Genomic DNA, 18,094 nt, shown 5'->3' with positions numbered 1-18,094 from the left:
GATTCGTTGACTGATAGCTAGTCTCGCACGGCCAGACCTTCGTCCACAGCACTGCGGAGGAGGGTCTGGCTAATCCACACAGCATTCCCGGGATGGGAGAAAAACGTGCTCTGGTTCATTGGCATTTCTTTAAACCAGTCACTGTCGTCATGGCCGTCGCTAAGCTCCACACGGTGCCTCTGCAAAATAGCCTCAGGAAGGAACTTGTTTTGGTGGAACGTGTGTATGTTCAAAAGTTGTTTTAGTCGTGCGAGAGAAAGCTCAGATTGGACAGATAGTCTAGCTAGCTGTCTCAATTTACCACGCAGAGATCTGAGGAGCAGTTAACCATAGTCCTCATAAATCCACCGGAGTTTAAAATTCCAACAAAAAAAGCTGCGAAAAGACAAGCATCCCGCGGAATTTCCTGCGGCACCGGAGCAATCCCGGAAGTGGAACGGCGTGGATATAGCCTAACTGATAGCTAATTTACTGAAAATGAATCTGTCACAATTTTAATAATCAAGCAAAAATATTTGCCGGTTCCAGCCTCTCAGATGTAAAGATTTACTGCTTTTCTGTGTTTATATCACTTTAAATTCAATACATTAATACAAATAAAATACATGTTCTCAATAATCAATTTATGAATAATAATAAAAAAAAAAAGATCAACTAATAACGGAAATAATCCATAGTTGCAGCCCAACTAAGTATCATTCAGACTTATGTGTGTGTTGTTTTGCGCTGTGTATCAGGGCTGGCCAGGTTCCTGCTGGTGTCATCACAGTTCATGCTGCCTGCAGTATGTACAGTATCTCTGCAACTGGGCACATACACCCGTGTGTTTGTGTGTGTGTGTGTGTGTGTGTGTGTGTGTGTGTGTGTGTGTGTGTGTGTGTGTGTGTGTTCTCGTTTAACTATATTCGTGTGGTCCAACAACCGGGAATACAGTATACTTGTGGGGTCCGGACAGCTATGTGTGGCCAAAATGCTGGACCCCACAACTTTAAAGGGCTGTTTGAGGGTTAAGACTTGGTTTTAGGATTAGCGTTAGAATTAGGTTATGGTTAGGGTGAGGGTAAGGGTTAAGGTTAGGCATGTAAGTTGTGATGGTTAAGATTAGGGTAAGGGACTAGGGAATGCATTATATCAATGACGGGTCCCCACAAAGATAGTGAGACGCACTGTGTGTGTGTGTGTGTGTGTGTGTGTGTGTTTGTGTGTGTGCGTGATGACAAGCCCTGGTTGCTTCATGTCCTTGTCCGCCTGCCTCACTGAAGCGGATGTCCTGGTGGGTCAGAATTGGAGGGTGCTGCTGCCTTGTGTTAGGATCACCAGATGGCCTCTTTTCCCGGGCACAGCGTGCCAGATACATCCTTGAAAAATGAACTTTCATAGCGCTGTGACAAACTACAAGCACAATCGTCAAATGTACAAGAGACAAAAAAAAAGAGTCCGTCTTTATCCGGTCAGGAAAGGCTGCAGGGCGGTACCTAATAGAAGTGCAGCTGTTTCCTCAAACCTCTTTGACTCCTGTGAAACCGTGAAAGGAAACATTTCTGAATAATTTACTCTGTGACAGTGGTGCGGTGTGGGGAGAAAACTCTGGATCTCACTCTTGCTAAAGGGTTGGGCTTAACATAGCCCTGCTGGGAGCCTCACTGACGAAATTACAATTGAAATTGTTCTCCTCAGTCAGTCAGCGTGGTTCATTTTGTTTTTAGATTTAATAATCTGCTCATTTAGGTCTCGTTTGCCTCCATATGAAGCCGCGAAGCTCACACAGGCTGATTTTCCTGTTTGTTTTTTTTGTATTCTCCAGATGTTTCACACTAGACTCCATCTATACCGTCTCGTTTGCAGGGAGTGTTTGTTTTCCTCAGATAAATCTTAGGGAAGCACATCAAAGAGTGTTTGTCTCTGTGTGTGTCTGTGTGATCAGCAGACAACACACTCGCTACATACGTAGTCTGTTGAAAGCTATGGACAGCAGTCTGCCTTTTGAGCTGTGATGAGAGATGTTGAAATAACTGTTAGTGATCTTATACTGCTGCCCTGCAGAATAACATTGATTTTAAAGTGCGGTGAGTGAATGGAATTATTTCGGATTTTGACAAGCGCAGAAGTTGTTTTCAGTGCAGAGAATGACGACTGTAAATAAGGCAGGCTGATGCTTAGCTCCTCGGTGCGCTGTCTGTGTTACAGTCACTGGCAGCATCGTAGGAAATACATGAGTCATGGTTCTTTATTAAAAATAAACAAACTTAATTTGATCCCTGGGACATTCTCCAGATCTGTTGTGCAGCTTCAGGGACTAATAGGCATATCCACCGAGTCTCTCTAAGAGCTCTGTTGTAATTGAGCCCAGCAGTAAACACTGGTAACTATTCGTCTGCTGAATAATGGATAAACTCAACAGCTTTTTCACTGGGAGCGATTCTCTCGCATGCATGGGTCCTGTCTTTATGATGACAGCTGGGCCTCTCGCCTCTACAGGGCCTACCCAGGATGAGGCTGCCAGGGACACAGGGAGAGAGATACCCAACACACTCAGAGCATGTAACAATAAGGGCGGGAACTGTACACAGAAGTCACGGTTCGGTTCATACCTCGCTTCAGACATCACGGTTCGGTTGGGTACAATGGAGGGAAAAGCAAAACAAAAATGCAGAAGTGTGCATGTCTCAGGCTGTACCACCTAGTGTCATACAGTCTCTCCCCTGAGCTAGCTGCAACAGCCTGAAGTGTGTAAAGTAAGATGTAAACAGTAAACAATAAGTACCCCACATCATCTCCAGACTCCATCTGTAACTTGTAAACAAAATAAGACAATCAGCTATGAAACTGAAAATGCAGCATCTCTGTTCTCCGCAAAGACAAACTAAATGAACTGATTAATGCAACGTTATCACAAGGTCTCCCGGCCATTTTTCACCGCAGAAAGCTGCTCCCTGCCTGGCTAAAGCTAATATAATTAGCCTGAAGAAACAAGGAGTCTGTCCCAACTAACGTTACGGTTCGGAGCCGCGACGCTGGAAACGTAACACTAATCTACAACGGCAGTCTTATCCACCACTCTCTCGCCTGTACTACTGTGACTGAAGTTTTCCCAAACTTGCGATCTTAAAGAGGCCGACGGGTCCTCTTACTCTTGTGGGTCGCAACAACTCGCCATACTCGTATCTTAGTGCTGCTATCTCTGACTCACTAAAACTGCATACATATGCGGAGCTCGCCAACATCGGCTGCACGCTTCAGAGCTAAGGCAGGGCTACAGATTATGTGTCCCTAAAGAACCTGCATATCTAACAGTAGTTCCGCATTACATTAATTAATTTGCACGCAAGTTTTATTTATTTTTATACCGTGTATTCTCTGTGTAAATTCATGCACCGAACCGTGACACCTGTACCGTTTCGCTTCAATACGAATACATGTACCGTTCCACCCCTAGTAACTCATGACTGTACTGTTTGTCGTAGTAAGCTGCCTATTTTAGGCACCTGCTGTGGATAAAACTACAATGCATATGCATAAACTGTAAATTGATGGTTTAAGTGTAGATTTCTGGATGTTTTCTCTGTCTGAAAGGTTTTCTCTGTCTGAAATGCTTGAAGGCAGCAGTTTTTTTATTTTCATTTCACTCATTTGATCACCAAATGATGATCCCCAACTTTTGTCACAAGACAGGATGATGTTTTTGCAAAGTTTTACAATTGCAAAATCCCCCCCATTTCCTTTCCTACGCTGTCATTAGGCATGTTTAAACCTGCAGTGTGTTTTTGCTTCAGGATGGGATGGATGACACTCTAACTACATCCACATTGTGTGCCCAAGCATGTGTGTCAGCACTGTAATCCATCAGTGTAACACATGAAAGAGATGAAGGCCACCTTGCTTTTCAGGGGTTTTTCTTTTTTCTTTTTGAAGGCCAAATGAGTCACAGGTCACACAGTTTAAAAAAAACAAGCTTTAATTTACTGTTGTCTCTGTGTGTATAACAGTTACACAAGGAATCCACCTTGTTCTTTCATTAGCAATGAGGTCAGACTCGCTTAATAATTAAGGACAAATTACGAAAATCACTACCTTTGAGTGGGGGTCCTCCTGACCATTAAGAACAATTAGGAGGACTTCCAGCTGTGTCTCACTCCGGGCGTTGTTGACCTGTGGTGCACACGCAGTCCAACTGCTATCGTCACAGCACTTCTATCCGACCCCAGAGTTTCTCTGTTGCTGAATTTGTCCTTCAAGGTGCTTGTTGGCGTCTCTACATCAGCATGGCCTCTTTCCTTCTGCAGCTTTTCCACATCAGTGATTCATGCACACATGCTTGACAGTCTCTAGACTCTTCCTCTCCATTTATCTTTTTCTCTCTCGTCCTATTCAGACTTCACCTTGTTTTGCAATTGTCCTTAGCCGATATGGCCCTATATTGATATATTTTTAGTAAACTCATTGACTGAAATGGATTAGTCAATGAGTTTTTTATAATGTCTTTCTGCAACCTCATAGATCATACGTGCAATTACAATAAATGACGGAAATTTGTAATCCTCACAATTGGGACATTTCAATTTATAATTGGACATTTTGATGTAGATCCACATCATATCATTGAGTATAAGGGCCAGATGGATGTTCTTCTTCTTCCTACCATGAAATCTGCCTTCCTGTGCATGAAAAATCACCAAACCTTGCACAAAGGTCCAGTCCAATGGTAAACTTCTTCAACTGGCTTTGTGGGCTAATAGTCCTGATGGTGGAGCTACAGCAACTGTCTAAAGTTTGAAACTTTGAAAAAAAACAAATCAGTTGTACATGCTAGCACTTTGCAACTTTCACCAAAATGTAGGCCCAATTAAGCACAAATGTGCATAAGCTTTGAGTTTGGAGGAATTATGAAGTCCATCGCTCTGTCTTTCTCAAAAACTGTAAAACTAATCAAACCTTACTCCTCCCACAGTTTTTGCTTAATGGATACCAAAATTGCTCCACTATATCTTCAGACTGTCCTCAACAAACCATCCAGCCAGATTTTTTGATTAATAAAAATTTAGCCTGCAGTGCATCAAAAAGTTGTACTGTAAACCTGCTGTAAACAACAGCTATCTCTAATGTTCATCAAAATAAATTACAAAAAGTAGTGTCGACCCATTTCTGAATTGTATTGTTGTGGAAGTTTCTTTTGCAGCAGGAGTAAAGTTTTGAAAGTTTAGTAAAATGAAACAAATAAGACAGTCGAAGACTAAACCATGTTAGGTTTTTGTATTTTATTAAAAAGATATTTGCAAATATAGGAGGAACACAGTTTCACAAAAAGCACATCAGCTCAGTGTGGAACAAGTTCTTCAAATGAGTGAACTGAAACACTAGGCTTATATGCATCTTCAGAGTGACAGCACACACGCACTTGGCGTATTATGACGCTACAATTCTTGCAGGCAATCTGATACACATGAAGACAATCTTGGAGCCATTTCGCCTCCTCCTCCCTGTACGACTTTCACCCCCCCAGTTACATCTCAACTGGCATGGGAAAACTAGAGATAGTTTTAGGGTGACCTTGTAGCCCCTACCCTATCTGTTCAGACAATCAGTGCTCACATTAATTATAATAATGTATACTGTTTATTGATCCCCAGTGGGGAAATTACAATTTACACTCTGTTTGTTAGAAATCACTACACACAGGCATGCTCAGGACCTATTCATGCACAAATGGAGAGATGTCAGAGTGAGTGGGCTGCCAGTGCTGGACCAGCACCCTGAGTGGTTGGTGGGGGTATGGTGCCTTGCTCAAGAGCACCTGGCAGTGCCCAGGAGGTGAACTGGCATCTCTCCAGCTACCAATCCATACTCTTTTCTCAACCTTGTACCATCACATCTTTGTACTGCTAGTTCTTTGTTTATAGTCTGCATAATTAATGTATATCTGCATTGGTCTCTTTAACTGTTATGGAGCTATTACAAGCTCACATGTCACATCCTCCGTCATCTTATGTCATCATATACTGGACGCCGTTATGGCCTGCAGCACTCGCACTGGCCGAACATCTTTTGCAGTAAGTGGTGGTGCACGCTCGCCAAAGTCCTGACGATTATAAGCTCCGGCAGAAGCACTCCTGTTAGACAGGAAAGAGGCGGTTATGGAAATGAATCTTAAAAGCCTGCGACTGAATGTACCATCTCTAGCAGACATTGGTTCACCTCTGGCCCCTCTGAGTGCATGCAAATTGATTGCTTTGGCTGGGAGTCATGTTCACGGGCTGATGGATTTTTAGGAACTCGCGTCTTGTCAGAAAACACCTGAATTTTTCAGAGTGTCATGAAATATCGAGAGAGGTTTTTTAGCGAGTGTGTGATACAAGCCGCCAGACATGATGTGATGGTAACAACGTGAAAGTGAAGAGATGATGCTTTTAAGCATGTTTTTTGTAATTCTTCAACTCTCCCCTCCCCATCCCTTATATCTCCAGATCAAAAAGACGTCGGAGGCCACTCTGACCACAATCCAGGATATGGTGACCATCGAAGACTACGACGTGTCCGAGTGTTTCCACCACAGTCGATCTACGGAATCGGTCAAGTCCACTGTGTCGGAGACTTACCTCAGCAAACCCAGCATCGCCAAGAGGAGGGCCAACCAGCAGGAGACAGAGCAGTTCTACTTCATGGTGAGTGGAGATGTGTGCTTTAAGAGAAGAGGATGCTGGTCAATAAGAGTGAGCAAATACAAAGGGATAAGACTTCAGAGATGTCTTTTTATTTCTGTATGGAAATAGAAATACATTTCTCTTATAGAGTCTCTTTGAAGCCTTGATTAAAATTTGTTATACTTAGATGTTTTAAAAGAAGTGAAAAATATACTGTTAAATATCTGCTACAAAAGTCTGTAAAATGAATATGAGAATATTAACTCAAAGCTTTCGTCTGGACTAAAAAAGCGTAATCTGTGCATTTAAATTCAGTTGGACTTAAAAGACTGAATCTCATGCACCAAGCCCCTTTGAAATCTCCCAAAATATTTCCATATTGTAAGGCTAACTGCTATCGTGTTCCAGTCTGAAGATGGACATGCTCTGATAAAGGCTTTAAAAAGACTCTCAGCGCGTCCTTTGCCCTTGGCTTTCTTATCACAGATTGCTGTTTCAAGAGCAGGTGCTCCGGCTGGCACTCAGGGCCGCTGTGTAATTACTCTCAATTCTCCACAGAAATTCCGGGAGTTTCTGGAGGGCAGTAATCTCATCTCCAAACTGCAGGCCAAACATGACTTGCTGAAGAGGACACTTGGTGAAGGTACGGTCACGATCCCTTTACTTTTATACTTGTTCCGCTTAATGATGAATCCACTTTCACTTTGTGCGTTGCCTTCTTCCAGCTAGAATGAGGGTGTATATTAGCCCTAATCAGTGTCTAAACAGCCAACATAACTAATGATTAGTTATTGGATTGTGTCCTTTTTCATTTTCTGCAGTCTTACTCAAGCAAACCTCAGCCTTTTCCGTGACAAACTTACTCATCGTTTGCCTGCTTTTTCCACTACTCAAAGCTCCTAGGTGGTAATCTGGGTTTTAGCCAGTCAAGCCAGAGCTGAGGGGGATTGTGAACTTGTATTATCCGTCTTCGTGATTGATTTGCTCCCTACTTAATTGACTGCCGTACATTAGACGGGTGGCGGTCATTATGCCGGTCTCTCTCCTTGGTCTACATCAGTGGGATCTCCTCGAGGCCTCAGCTAATCTACCGTCAACCAAGGCAGTGTCAGTCAGTCATTGTCCTAACCAGCAGTCCTGGTGGTCTCAGTCAAACTGTCCACTTAATGAGTAATGGAGCCGTGTGCTTACGAGGAAGAGAAAAGCCTCCTGCTTCTCCTACATACTCCTTAATCATATTGTTGTCAATGAGCTGGGGTACAGTGTGAGTCACACAGACAGGTCAGATCCTGTTCACACAAACTAAACTACTCCTGTTCTCCAAAAAACATTTGGAAGCTATCTTGTGCTTAATCTTACTTTGCCTGTCCACACTTGTAGCTCTGTGTATTTCTATAATGATTAGTGTGTCTGGTGGATGTTTGTTTATACCGTAATTGTAATGTAGCTAAAGTGTTGCCTGTATTAGTCTCTGTGCAAGCTATGAGCTGTTGGTGTTGGTGTTGGTGTTGGTGTTGGTGTTGGTGTCTGTGTTTGTGTGCGTAGGTGTGTGTATGGGTTTTGTTAGTGCGACTCAAGAGGCCAGCGGTTGCGGACAGATGGCAGGCTTCAAATGCTTCACTAGCCGTATGCAAAATGCAGGGACGCAGGGACCTCAGAGACAGGTCCTGGCATGTCCACGCATCTAACGTACCCTCACATCTCTCTTCTCTTTTCTCTCTTCACCCGCAGGCCACAGAGCTGACTACATGACCACAAGGTAAAGTACACACACACACTTCAGGACCTGTGCATATTCCAGACACGCATCCAGTCCACTTTTCTTTCAACAGCGACAGACACGTTGGTGACATGTTGCAGCTCATCAAGGCGGGGACATTTTGCCTCAGGATATTCTCATGTGAAGTCTTATGTGACCATGAAAGCAAAGGAGTCCTTAGTTAGACTCCTGGAGCGTACTGAGCAGATGCGCCAGCCTCTGTGTTTTTTAAGCCCAACATGGTGTGGTGTGGTGGTGTGACCATACTTGCCATTCCCAACCGTAGTGTATGTCAGGCCTGTAAACAGGATGGGAGGTGGTGGAGTGGAGAAAAGAGAGGAGAAAGAATTTGCATGAAATGTAAATGTTTTAGAGTCAGTTTCAAAGAACAACTCAATAGTTCAGTTGAATCCTGAGTCTAACTTTGAAAACAGATCAAATTGCATGGCATATTTCACTTGCATTTGATTTTACAAAAATGTTATGACCATATTTTCAATTCAGCATGAGCAGTGTAAACTAAACAGCTATGGAGTGTCAATGGTCCATCAGCAACTACTTTCATTATTGAATTAATAGTTTAGGTCATCTTTCAAGCAAATACTCCTTACGTCCCGCTTACTCCATTGTGACAATTTCTTGCTTTTCTTTGTTTTATGTTCTTGTAAACTGAATATCTTTTGGTTTTGAAATATGTCACCTTGAGCTCTGTGATGGCTGTTTTACATTTTTTTCAACATTTATAGACAAAAATAATCGCCCAAGAACATTGTTGTGCAGCTCCTGCTCTACTTAAGTAGAGATTAACACCAGTATTTGTAACCGTAGCAAGTAAAATTCCAATAAAGTACGCACTGGGGTAGTATACTTAATGACACAGTTGTTCATATTGCAAAGATTTTATCTTATGTGTTGACATGATCAGATATCTAAAACACCCTCAGGCTTATTTCTGTCACTATGATTGAGCAGCAGAAGGGACCAAAGTCCCGGACTCTTTTATTCTCTCAGTCCTACAAGTCACAAGTAGCCAAATTGCTTTAAAAAACACACACACACACACACACACACACACACACACACAAAGAGAGGCAATCCCCCGCAGGGCCTGTCATGTGGTAGATGATGACACATATTATGCTCCCAGCTGGTCTGATATTTCACTGGCCTGTGATATCTTGTGGAGAAAGAAAAAGATTATAAAGGAAAAAGTTAATTCCCAGGTTTCAGCAGTGTCTGAAAAATACCCTCATATGCCCGTCCGTCATCTTGAGTCGAAGGGTTCAAAAGATGAGTCAGCCTCAACTTCAGTTAAAAATTTTGTAGGTCATAAAGTTTATTGGAGAATACGTGAACCACTCTAAAAAGAAAAACGCAACTGCACTGTTAACTTATTCTAATGCATTCTTTTTATTCTAGACATCCCAATGGGTCACTCAAAACCCACACCGGCACCCGGCGGGCTAGACCCTGCTCTGTTTTTAATGTTAAGTTATTTAATGGCAATTTGGAGTCATTTATCAAGGTACTGATTACCAGTCCGTCCGCTTGACATTGCTCCTCCTCCTATCTATTTTCTATCTTGCTCTGGCTTTCTGGCCATTTTGGTGGGTTCCCCCAAAGCATTTTAGCTTTGATTTATATTTAACCAACAAAAAAACAACAACATAGTTGTTGGATTCTGGAAACCTTCCCCATGAGTGAGTGGCGGTGTGCTTCTGGGATGTAAGGGTGGCTCTGATGGATTTGGAGGGTTGCAGGAGGAGAGGAATTGCAGTTGGAGGGATGTTTGTCTCAGTCATCTGACTCACTGCTGACCTGGCATTAGGGTTGCACGATATTGACAAAATGTGATATTGCGATTTCGATTATGAATATTGCGATATCAATATTATTTTTTAAACATTACAAAAGTTATGGGATAACGCATCAAAATAGATCCATAACAAATACAACACAAGGTATATTTCAGCTGGCAGTCACATTGGACTGGTCCAACATGAATAAATAAATAAAGGACCATGTCTACAGAAGAGGACATGTTTTACTGGTTGGACAGTATCAAATAAATAAATAAAGAGAACAGGACACAATTTTCCTTTCGCTTCTCTGATTCGTTCCGTTTTGTTGTCTCTATCTATTTCTTCACTCACGCTGTCACTCTGTCGGAATATGCACACACGTGGTACGCTCCATAGGGTTTATCACGTAGTGGACCCGTGCGCTGACGTGCACTAACATGTGCAAGTGGCATGGTAACTGGCCAATGAAATGATGATCATTATAGTGTTTCAAGTGGGCTCTAAATCAAACACAACTAAGCCACACTGCCAACGGACGGGACGCAGCGCTCCACAAAATAAACAAAATACTGCATACTTACAATTATTTTCGATAGAATATTGCGCAACGTGATATTGCGATAACGATATTGAGTCGATCTGTCATGCACCCCTACCTGGCATCAGTGAGCTGCTCTGGCAGAGATATTTTCTCTTCCTCCTCCTCCTCCTCCTCCTCCTCCAGAGCGAGAGCAGAGGCCAGTGAAACAGCAGTATATATTAGGGAGCAGATGCCAGACTGATGCGGTGTGCTGCCTCTCTCCTCTGTGGTGGCCTCTCACTGGTGGCCCTGTCCGGTTCTGCCTGGTCCTATCCACTTTTTTGGGTCCTTTTTGGGTTTGATGCCAGTTCAGAGTGGAATGAGGGTGCGCTCTTAGGAGAGGCTTTGGTGGGCAGCTGCTGTGGTCCTAATCCGGGTCTTGCTTTTCTCTCTCTCTCTCTCTCTCTCTTTCTGTTTCTCTGCGACACTACTCTGTAGCCGGGGACGACGGAACTCGCACGCTCGACATCAGGTAGACATCTTGAAGCATCTTGGGGGGGCCCATGCTGCTTGCCTGCGCTCATTTTCCTTCATCTGTCCTGCCCTAACAACATTTCCACCTCATGTTGTGTTTGTCTATATCTTGTATTCATTACCTGACTTCTGAGAGCAGACCGAGTCAGACTGAATTGAAGGTTTTCTCCTTAAACAGAGATGTTGCAGAACATTGTATCTTTAGTTTCAATTTGGCTTTGTTCCCCAGCATGAAACACTTAAAAATTGGTGTGATAAAAAGCAGTCATCCCCAGTCTCACACACCAAAGAGAGAGTATTACATAAGCCTCCACTGCATCATTAAAGGCATGTACAGAGTCCCTGTCCAGCACTGAGCCACAGAGGCAGAGTGCACCGTCAGTGTGTGAGAGGAATGTAGTTTTCTCTGAAGGAGACGGTGCTGCTCCTCTCAACCTCACCACTCCTGCCCCGAGCTCCATATTGAGTGTGTGGCTCTTTAGATGAGCTCTACTTCATTTAAACACCGAGTGCATTTGTATGCTAGCATAACAAGTCACAAAGTATATTTAGCATCACTGGAGGCCAATCGAAATGCGTTGGACATCAGGTCTGTACATGCTAGTCAGTAATTTCTGTATATTTTCTGATCATTCATAATCAGTGAATTATTATGGGAGACTGGGCATAAACAAATAGCTGGTGAAGTCAACTCAGTCTGTCTCAGTAAGATCTCAAAAAGGTAACCCTCCCTCTTCACTTACACTGGGTGTGCATGTTTATATACTTTTAACATCAGGTTAACCAGTTTCTGTTAGAGCCCGACAGATACGTCAGCAGGCCAATATCACCGTTCTATATATTAGATATATTGGCCTATATGTTTTCAGCTATACGTACAAAAAGGAATTAAAGAGAGGTAAACTGCCATAATAAATGTATTATGTGCATTTGATACTACACACCTAAATTAAGTTTTGTCTAATGTCTTTCTATTCATAGTTATTTAAAATAATATAAATATGAATCCCATTTACTGATAAACACTTTATCACATTATCTTAAATTTACCAGTACCGGTTATGCTTGCTATTGCTATATAACTCTTTCCTTACTTCTTATCTTTACTTTTGATATATCTTTAAAACAGCATGTATTTTATATAAACAATATTATTATTATTGCATACAATTCTCATTATTCTCAATTACTGATGTCTCAAAATGCCAGTATCTGTCGGACTCTAGCTTTTTGTACATGTAATACAAATTATACATGATCTGACATTTGGGTGTTTTTGTTTACTTTGCCTTCAAAGGACTCTGGACAAGCTATCCCCCGTGTGGTTGAAAGCTGTATCCGCTGCATAAATTTGTATGGTGAGTTGGTTGTTGTTCTGTACAGTGTATGGACATTTTTGTCACAGCAATTATAACTTGTATTTATATTTTCTGTCACTAAGTGACACTACCAGTGGTTTCCAAGCATTAATTGTTTTGGGTGTAGTTTTCCACGTTGGTGTTTCAGAGTGTTCAGTCATGGGAAAATGCAGATTCCATCCTGTTTACAGCGGCGCAGCCTTTTTACACCCAGTTTCCAAAACAAACAGACAGCTTAGCCTGGCACAAATGATGAGTTACAATATTGGTTTTAAACCAGATTTTTTTTGAAAACTCATAAGCATGGGTTGTAGGCTCGTCCACTGCATTTTATGGAGCAGCAAACTAATGGCGTGGAAATCTAAAAGAGACAAACAGCAGACTAATCATGCTTCCTCCTGACCCCTGACCTCTCCCCTTATTAAGTCCTAATCCCAGCTGGGAGACACTTTAGTAAAGCTTGATTGCGGCCTCCCTGACTCATTAATTATCTTTAATTAGAAAAGTGAAGGGGCTTAACGAACAGGATGTGCCTTTTAGGTCCAACTGAAGTAGGCTTTATTTGCTGAGTGGGGGAGTTTCTTTCTGCGACCGTCAGAGTGGACTCATGAGCATGTTGAGTGTGTCTGTCCATTACCGTCTTCAGTCTGCTTCTCCTTCTTCCTTACCCTCTGTCTTTATCTTTGTCTTTGTCTGTGCAGGCCTTCAACATCAGGGAATATTCCGTGTATCTGGATCCCAGCTGGAAGTCAATGACATCAAGAACTCTTTTGAAAGAGGTACATTATGTATCTGTTAAACTATATTAGCTACACATTATTACCTGGATCTAAAAAATGATCTTTGTTTTTGCCTCATTGTTGTCAGATGCAAATCTTTGGTACAATTAGGAACCAATTATCAATTATATTGAAAATTTGTACCAATTATCAATTATATTGAAAATGTTTAGCCAGTGGGCGTTTTGAGTAGGTTTATTTCACATGAAATCATTATGCATTTTTAATAATTAGAGATGTCCAACTGACCTTCTCACTTGTCTTGTGTCTTAGGAAACGACCCCCTGGCGGACGATGAGAACGGTCATGACATCAACTCGGTGGCTGGCGTTCTCAAACTTTACTTCCGTGGTCTGGAGAATCCTCTTTTCCCAAAAGAGAGGTTCAATGATCTGCTGTCATGCATCAGTAAGAACGCACACATTTTTGCTCATGATCAGTAGTTGTATTCAGAGTGCATCTCTTTGTTGTTGATCAAGGCATTACAACACAGTGTTTATCTGTTGAATCTTTATTGTGTTAAAAGATTTTTTTTGTCATTCAAACGGGAAGTGAATCCCACTCAGGTGGATTATGGCCCAGATGACTCCACAGACCGTCTGCTCTTTTTTTTAATTATTATTATTATTATTACGCACTTGGCATTGTCCTTCTCACTAACAGCGTGTTTTATTCCCAAGATTATCCTGACATTAGATCAGATTTTGATGGATTTACACTTACCCTGGTCTGCAACGCGCTGTGTGGACATTTTCAAAGTTAGAAACTTTAGTCTTATTAGCTAGCATCTTTACCGTCATTCATTTGTATTTCCCAGCAAATGTAGTCTTCAGATGAAACGGTATAATTAACCGTCTGTAGTGTACTTTTACACATTTGTGCAGGATGAGTGATGGGGATTCCCTGTTTACATTCCCCAGCTCAACATGCCAGTGATTGCAGTGCGGGCTGAACGCCAAGCAGGCTTCATATTAAAACCCCTCTGCTTATTCCATATGGAGCAGATCAGACCAGCTACAAGATCACTTTTCCATTCAACTGCTCTCAGTTCACTTTTTTCACTAAAGCGGCGTACTGCAGCAAGTTATATCTTTCATTTGGAGCATTTGCAGCAGGGATTTTTTTGCGTGGGTGTTTCTCACGCGTGTTTGTAGGTGATTTACAAGCGTACAATGGAATAGATCCTTAAATAGTAGCTTCTGAAGTGCTCAGGAGCCTTGCAGAATCCTAGTTAGGTATTCATGAAAAAATGAAATGCATCACAAGTATTCCAGAAGCCCAAATCCCAGAAGGCACAATATGGCTGGAGGGTGACAGGGCTATTTTTAGCATCCAGCAGAGCCCCAGATCAGCCAAATAAAATAGGCTGCTCCAAGTACCCCAGCGGAACAAATAAGATAGTAATGAAAGACATAAAGGTCGGAAGTCTTGTTTAAAGTTATGACAATGTTCCTGCAATAAATATGTTTGAGAAAAAGGTAACTCCTTTGATGGTAATACTTTGATGGATGCTGTTTTCATTTAGAGCAGGAAAAACTACTTAGCGTCCTCGTTGTCAGGTGTTACGAAGAGTGCTGAACTTCCTTCTCCTCTTCCTCTTGCTCTTCCTCTTCGGGGTCAACAGCCAACAGAGGAACACAGGCTGAGGTCACCACCACAAAGTTGATACATTTGCTGTGGCCTCTACACACACACAAACACACACACACACACACACACACACACACACACACACACACACACACACACACACACACACACTTTAAATATCCCTACATTAGTAAATCTTTTGGTCCTCCAGAGACTTATAGTAATTCTGATAAGTAATTGGCTCAGCTTCCATGTGCTCTTGTATTTCTATGCTGGAACGTGGTGCTAATCAATATATGGACATCATCAGGTAGATGAGGTGATGCATTTTACCTGCAGCAGAGGCGAATGGATGGAAGCAAAGCGGTCTTTATTCATTTAACACTATTTTTCTTCTTGTATTACAATCCTCTAGGGATAGAAAACCTGTATGAGAGAGCGTTATACATCCGTAAGATCCTCCTGACCATTCCCAGATCAGTCCTCATCGTCATGCGCTACCTCTTCGCCTTCCTCAACCAGTAAGTCTATTGACACTAACCAGTGAATCAATCCTGTATTTCGCTTCACAATGATTTCCCCATCTTTAGTAAATGACATTCTAAATGAAGAGCATCCACTGCTGTCAGTCATGATTTGATGTGAAAACCTTTCCCCACTGCAATGTCTTCTCACTCAGCCTTAACTTGGTTAATTTGTCCTCTTCCTTTCTTTCATTTCTTTCATTCTTTCTTTCATTCCCTCCTTCCAGCCTGTCCCAGTACAGTGACGAGAACATGATGGACCCGTACAACCTGGCCATATGCTTCGGCCCCACGCTCATGCCCACACCAGAAAGCCAGGACCAGGTCTCCTGCCAGGCCCACGTCAATGAGATCGTCAAGACCATCATCATCCACCATGAGACCATCTTTCCTGATGCCAAAGAACTGGATGGGCCCATCTACGAGAAGTGTATGGCTGGAGGAGACTACTGGTGAGGAGCGATGCATTTAGCTGATTTAATTCCTCAAACATTAGCTAACTGTTCAGGTCATGGTTCAATTTCTCGCTCGAAAGACTCAAATGGCTTTATCGCAAATGAACCTTAGATCTTTGAGCTACAAGACGCACACTGTCACCGGTGTCTGACGGTGAAGCTGTAGGTTATCCAGGATTAAAAGGGAAGATGGAAGGCATTCTGATGAGATTACTTCATGCAGCTGCACAGATTTCCTCAACGACATGTAGGTTTGAGAGTCAGACAGACACTAGTGGTTGTCTTTATCCATTTGTTTCTTACCATGAATGGCACGCAGCCAAACCTCCTTCATTAGGGACTCACTCAACATGCAGGTATGCATGTGCTCTCTACGCTGCAGCTGTGTCAAACGTATGTCGATGGAGTTGATATGAGTAATTACCCTCTCCAATTATGCGTCTGTGGTTAAGGAATATGACAGGGGAGAGCGTGTTTCAGCGCTGACTTTACATGGTGGACTCTTTTTTTTTTTTTTTTTCTTTTTTTTTTTTTAGTGAAACAGGCTGAAACAATCACTTTAATTACCGTGATCAGGCCAGGAGGAATAAGACGGGGTTACCCGGCAGGGAAAGAATGATTAGGTGAATTGCAGCACATGCTGAAGTTAAACAGACTTGAGTCATACCTGAGGCCCTTTGCCAGCTCCACATATGTAAGCAGTGCTTATCACTTGTTTCTCCTTTTCTATGCCCCCACATCACCACAGGTTGACAGGGATTTATCCCTGGCTAGAGCTAATCACCCGTCTCAGCGCAACCATGTCCCATCCCCTGGATTTGTTGTCTTGGCTTCCTCCCTTTCTTGCAGGAGAGGAGGTGACTGGTGACATGCTAGCAGGGGAGGAGACACTTAGATTCTGGCAGGGGTAATCTGTGTGTGTGGCATTACCACCAGCTCTCTCAGCACCATGCCAGAAGAAGACCATTTAACACAGGTCCAACCACAGATGGAGGATCTAAGCCTCTCGCAGAATAATGACCGCTATTTGAACTTCCTCCTTGTCATCTTCACTGAAATTCGACTATTGTAATTCTCTATTGCAAAAGTCTTACTTTTTTTTTTATTATTATTATTTAATTAGGAGATAGTGTTTTCAAACAACTGTTGTTTCCTGGAAGAAAAAGAAATGAAGGAAAAGATACAGGCTTTTTGTTTCATGTGAAACTATCCCTTGAACCCTGACCCTGCCTTGGCTGTGACCCTGACAGTGTGCATTGTTGTTGTCCCCCCCCCCACAGTGAAAGCCCATACAGTGAGCATGGAGCCCTGGAGGAAGTAGAAAATGAGGGAGGGACAGAGACACACACCAGTGAAGACGGTGAGTAACTATGCAAACTTGTATGTACATAATAACACATACTTCAATTAAATGTGTGCAATTCTACTTTTTGCACTATGGTTTTCCACCAAACTGTATATTTTTTGTAAACATATCATTCATTTAACATTACATAAATTCAACTTAACTATCAAGAAACACACATTCGCTCATAAAGTACATTTCTGTTCTCTGCTTAAACGCCATGTCCATATTGAAACTTTCTCTTGTGTCTGTGGTGCTGCGCGGGTTGAATCCAGCTCTCTGCATCCCACTGCAGCTAATCCTGCCTTTCAGCCTGTTAAAATCAGTAACCTTGGAGGGCCAAGGAACTGGGCTCACAGTGATGGACCGCCATTCATATTCTAATGATTTTGCTTCTCTCTCTGGGCCTCGGGACACTTTCACATCCCCCTTTTACTAATTCGAGGGTGGTCTACACCAACTGGACCTTTTTGGGTGGGAAATCTTGTTTTCTAAGGGTCGCAGTCTTGGGTTATAAATGTTCAATTCCCTTCATTTTTTCCCCAGTTAATTTGTAAAATAATAGCCAATGTATGGAGTGTGTGTCAAAAGTGTCAGGTTTTAATAGCTTTCCATATATGATACGGCCTGTGTTTACTTTACATTTAACTACATTTCCATGTGTCCAAGAGAAATATGAAGAAATACAAAAAACACCCGGCTCATGTAGACACTGGAGGATACAATAGACTTCTCTCAGACGTGGCAGGATACTGCGCATTTGTGCGATCGTACATGTGGTCCTTTGTTT

At 42.4% G+C, this 18,094-nt stretch overlaps 1 protein-coding gene across 7 annotated transcripts in view; it reads left to right on the top strand.

The window, feature by feature from the left end:
• Positions 1-18,094, top strand: part of srgap1a (SLIT-ROBO Rho GTPase activating protein 1a) — a 99,961-nt gene that overhangs the window by 65,263 nt on the left and 16,604 nt on the right. For 6 of the 7 annotated variants that reach the window (XM_028584508.1, XM_028584510.1, XM_028584512.1 and 3 more), the window contains 10 exons: positions 6,462-6,659; positions 7,197-7,281; positions 8,370-8,397; positions 9,817-9,922; positions 12,551-12,611; positions 13,313-13,390; positions 13,664-13,798; positions 15,396-15,501; positions 15,732-15,956; positions 17,240-17,319. In XM_028584508.1, the coding sequence (XP_028440309.1) occupies positions 6,462-6,659; positions 7,197-7,281; positions 8,370-8,397; positions 9,817-9,922; positions 12,551-12,611; positions 13,313-13,390; positions 13,664-13,798; positions 15,396-15,501; positions 15,732-15,956; positions 17,240-17,319 (1,102 nt within the window). Of the gene's footprint in view, positions 1-6,461; positions 6,660-7,196; positions 7,282-8,369; positions 8,398-9,816; positions 9,923-11,217; positions 11,252-12,550; positions 12,612-13,312; positions 13,391-13,663; positions 13,799-15,395; positions 15,502-15,731; positions 15,957-17,239; positions 17,320-18,094 lie in introns of all 7 variants that reach the window. The other variant, XM_028584509.1, reaches the window with a different exon arrangement.

Source organism: Perca flavescens, chromosome 8, assembly GCF_004354835.1.
Source record: "Perca flavescens isolate YP-PL-M2 chromosome 8, PFLA_1.0, whole genome shotgun sequence".
Lineage (NCBI taxonomy): Eukaryota > Metazoa > Chordata > Actinopteri > Perciformes > Percidae > Perca > Perca flavescens.
Note: the sequence above shows the minus strand (reverse complement) of the source record. Positions and strands in the feature narration are given on the sequence as shown.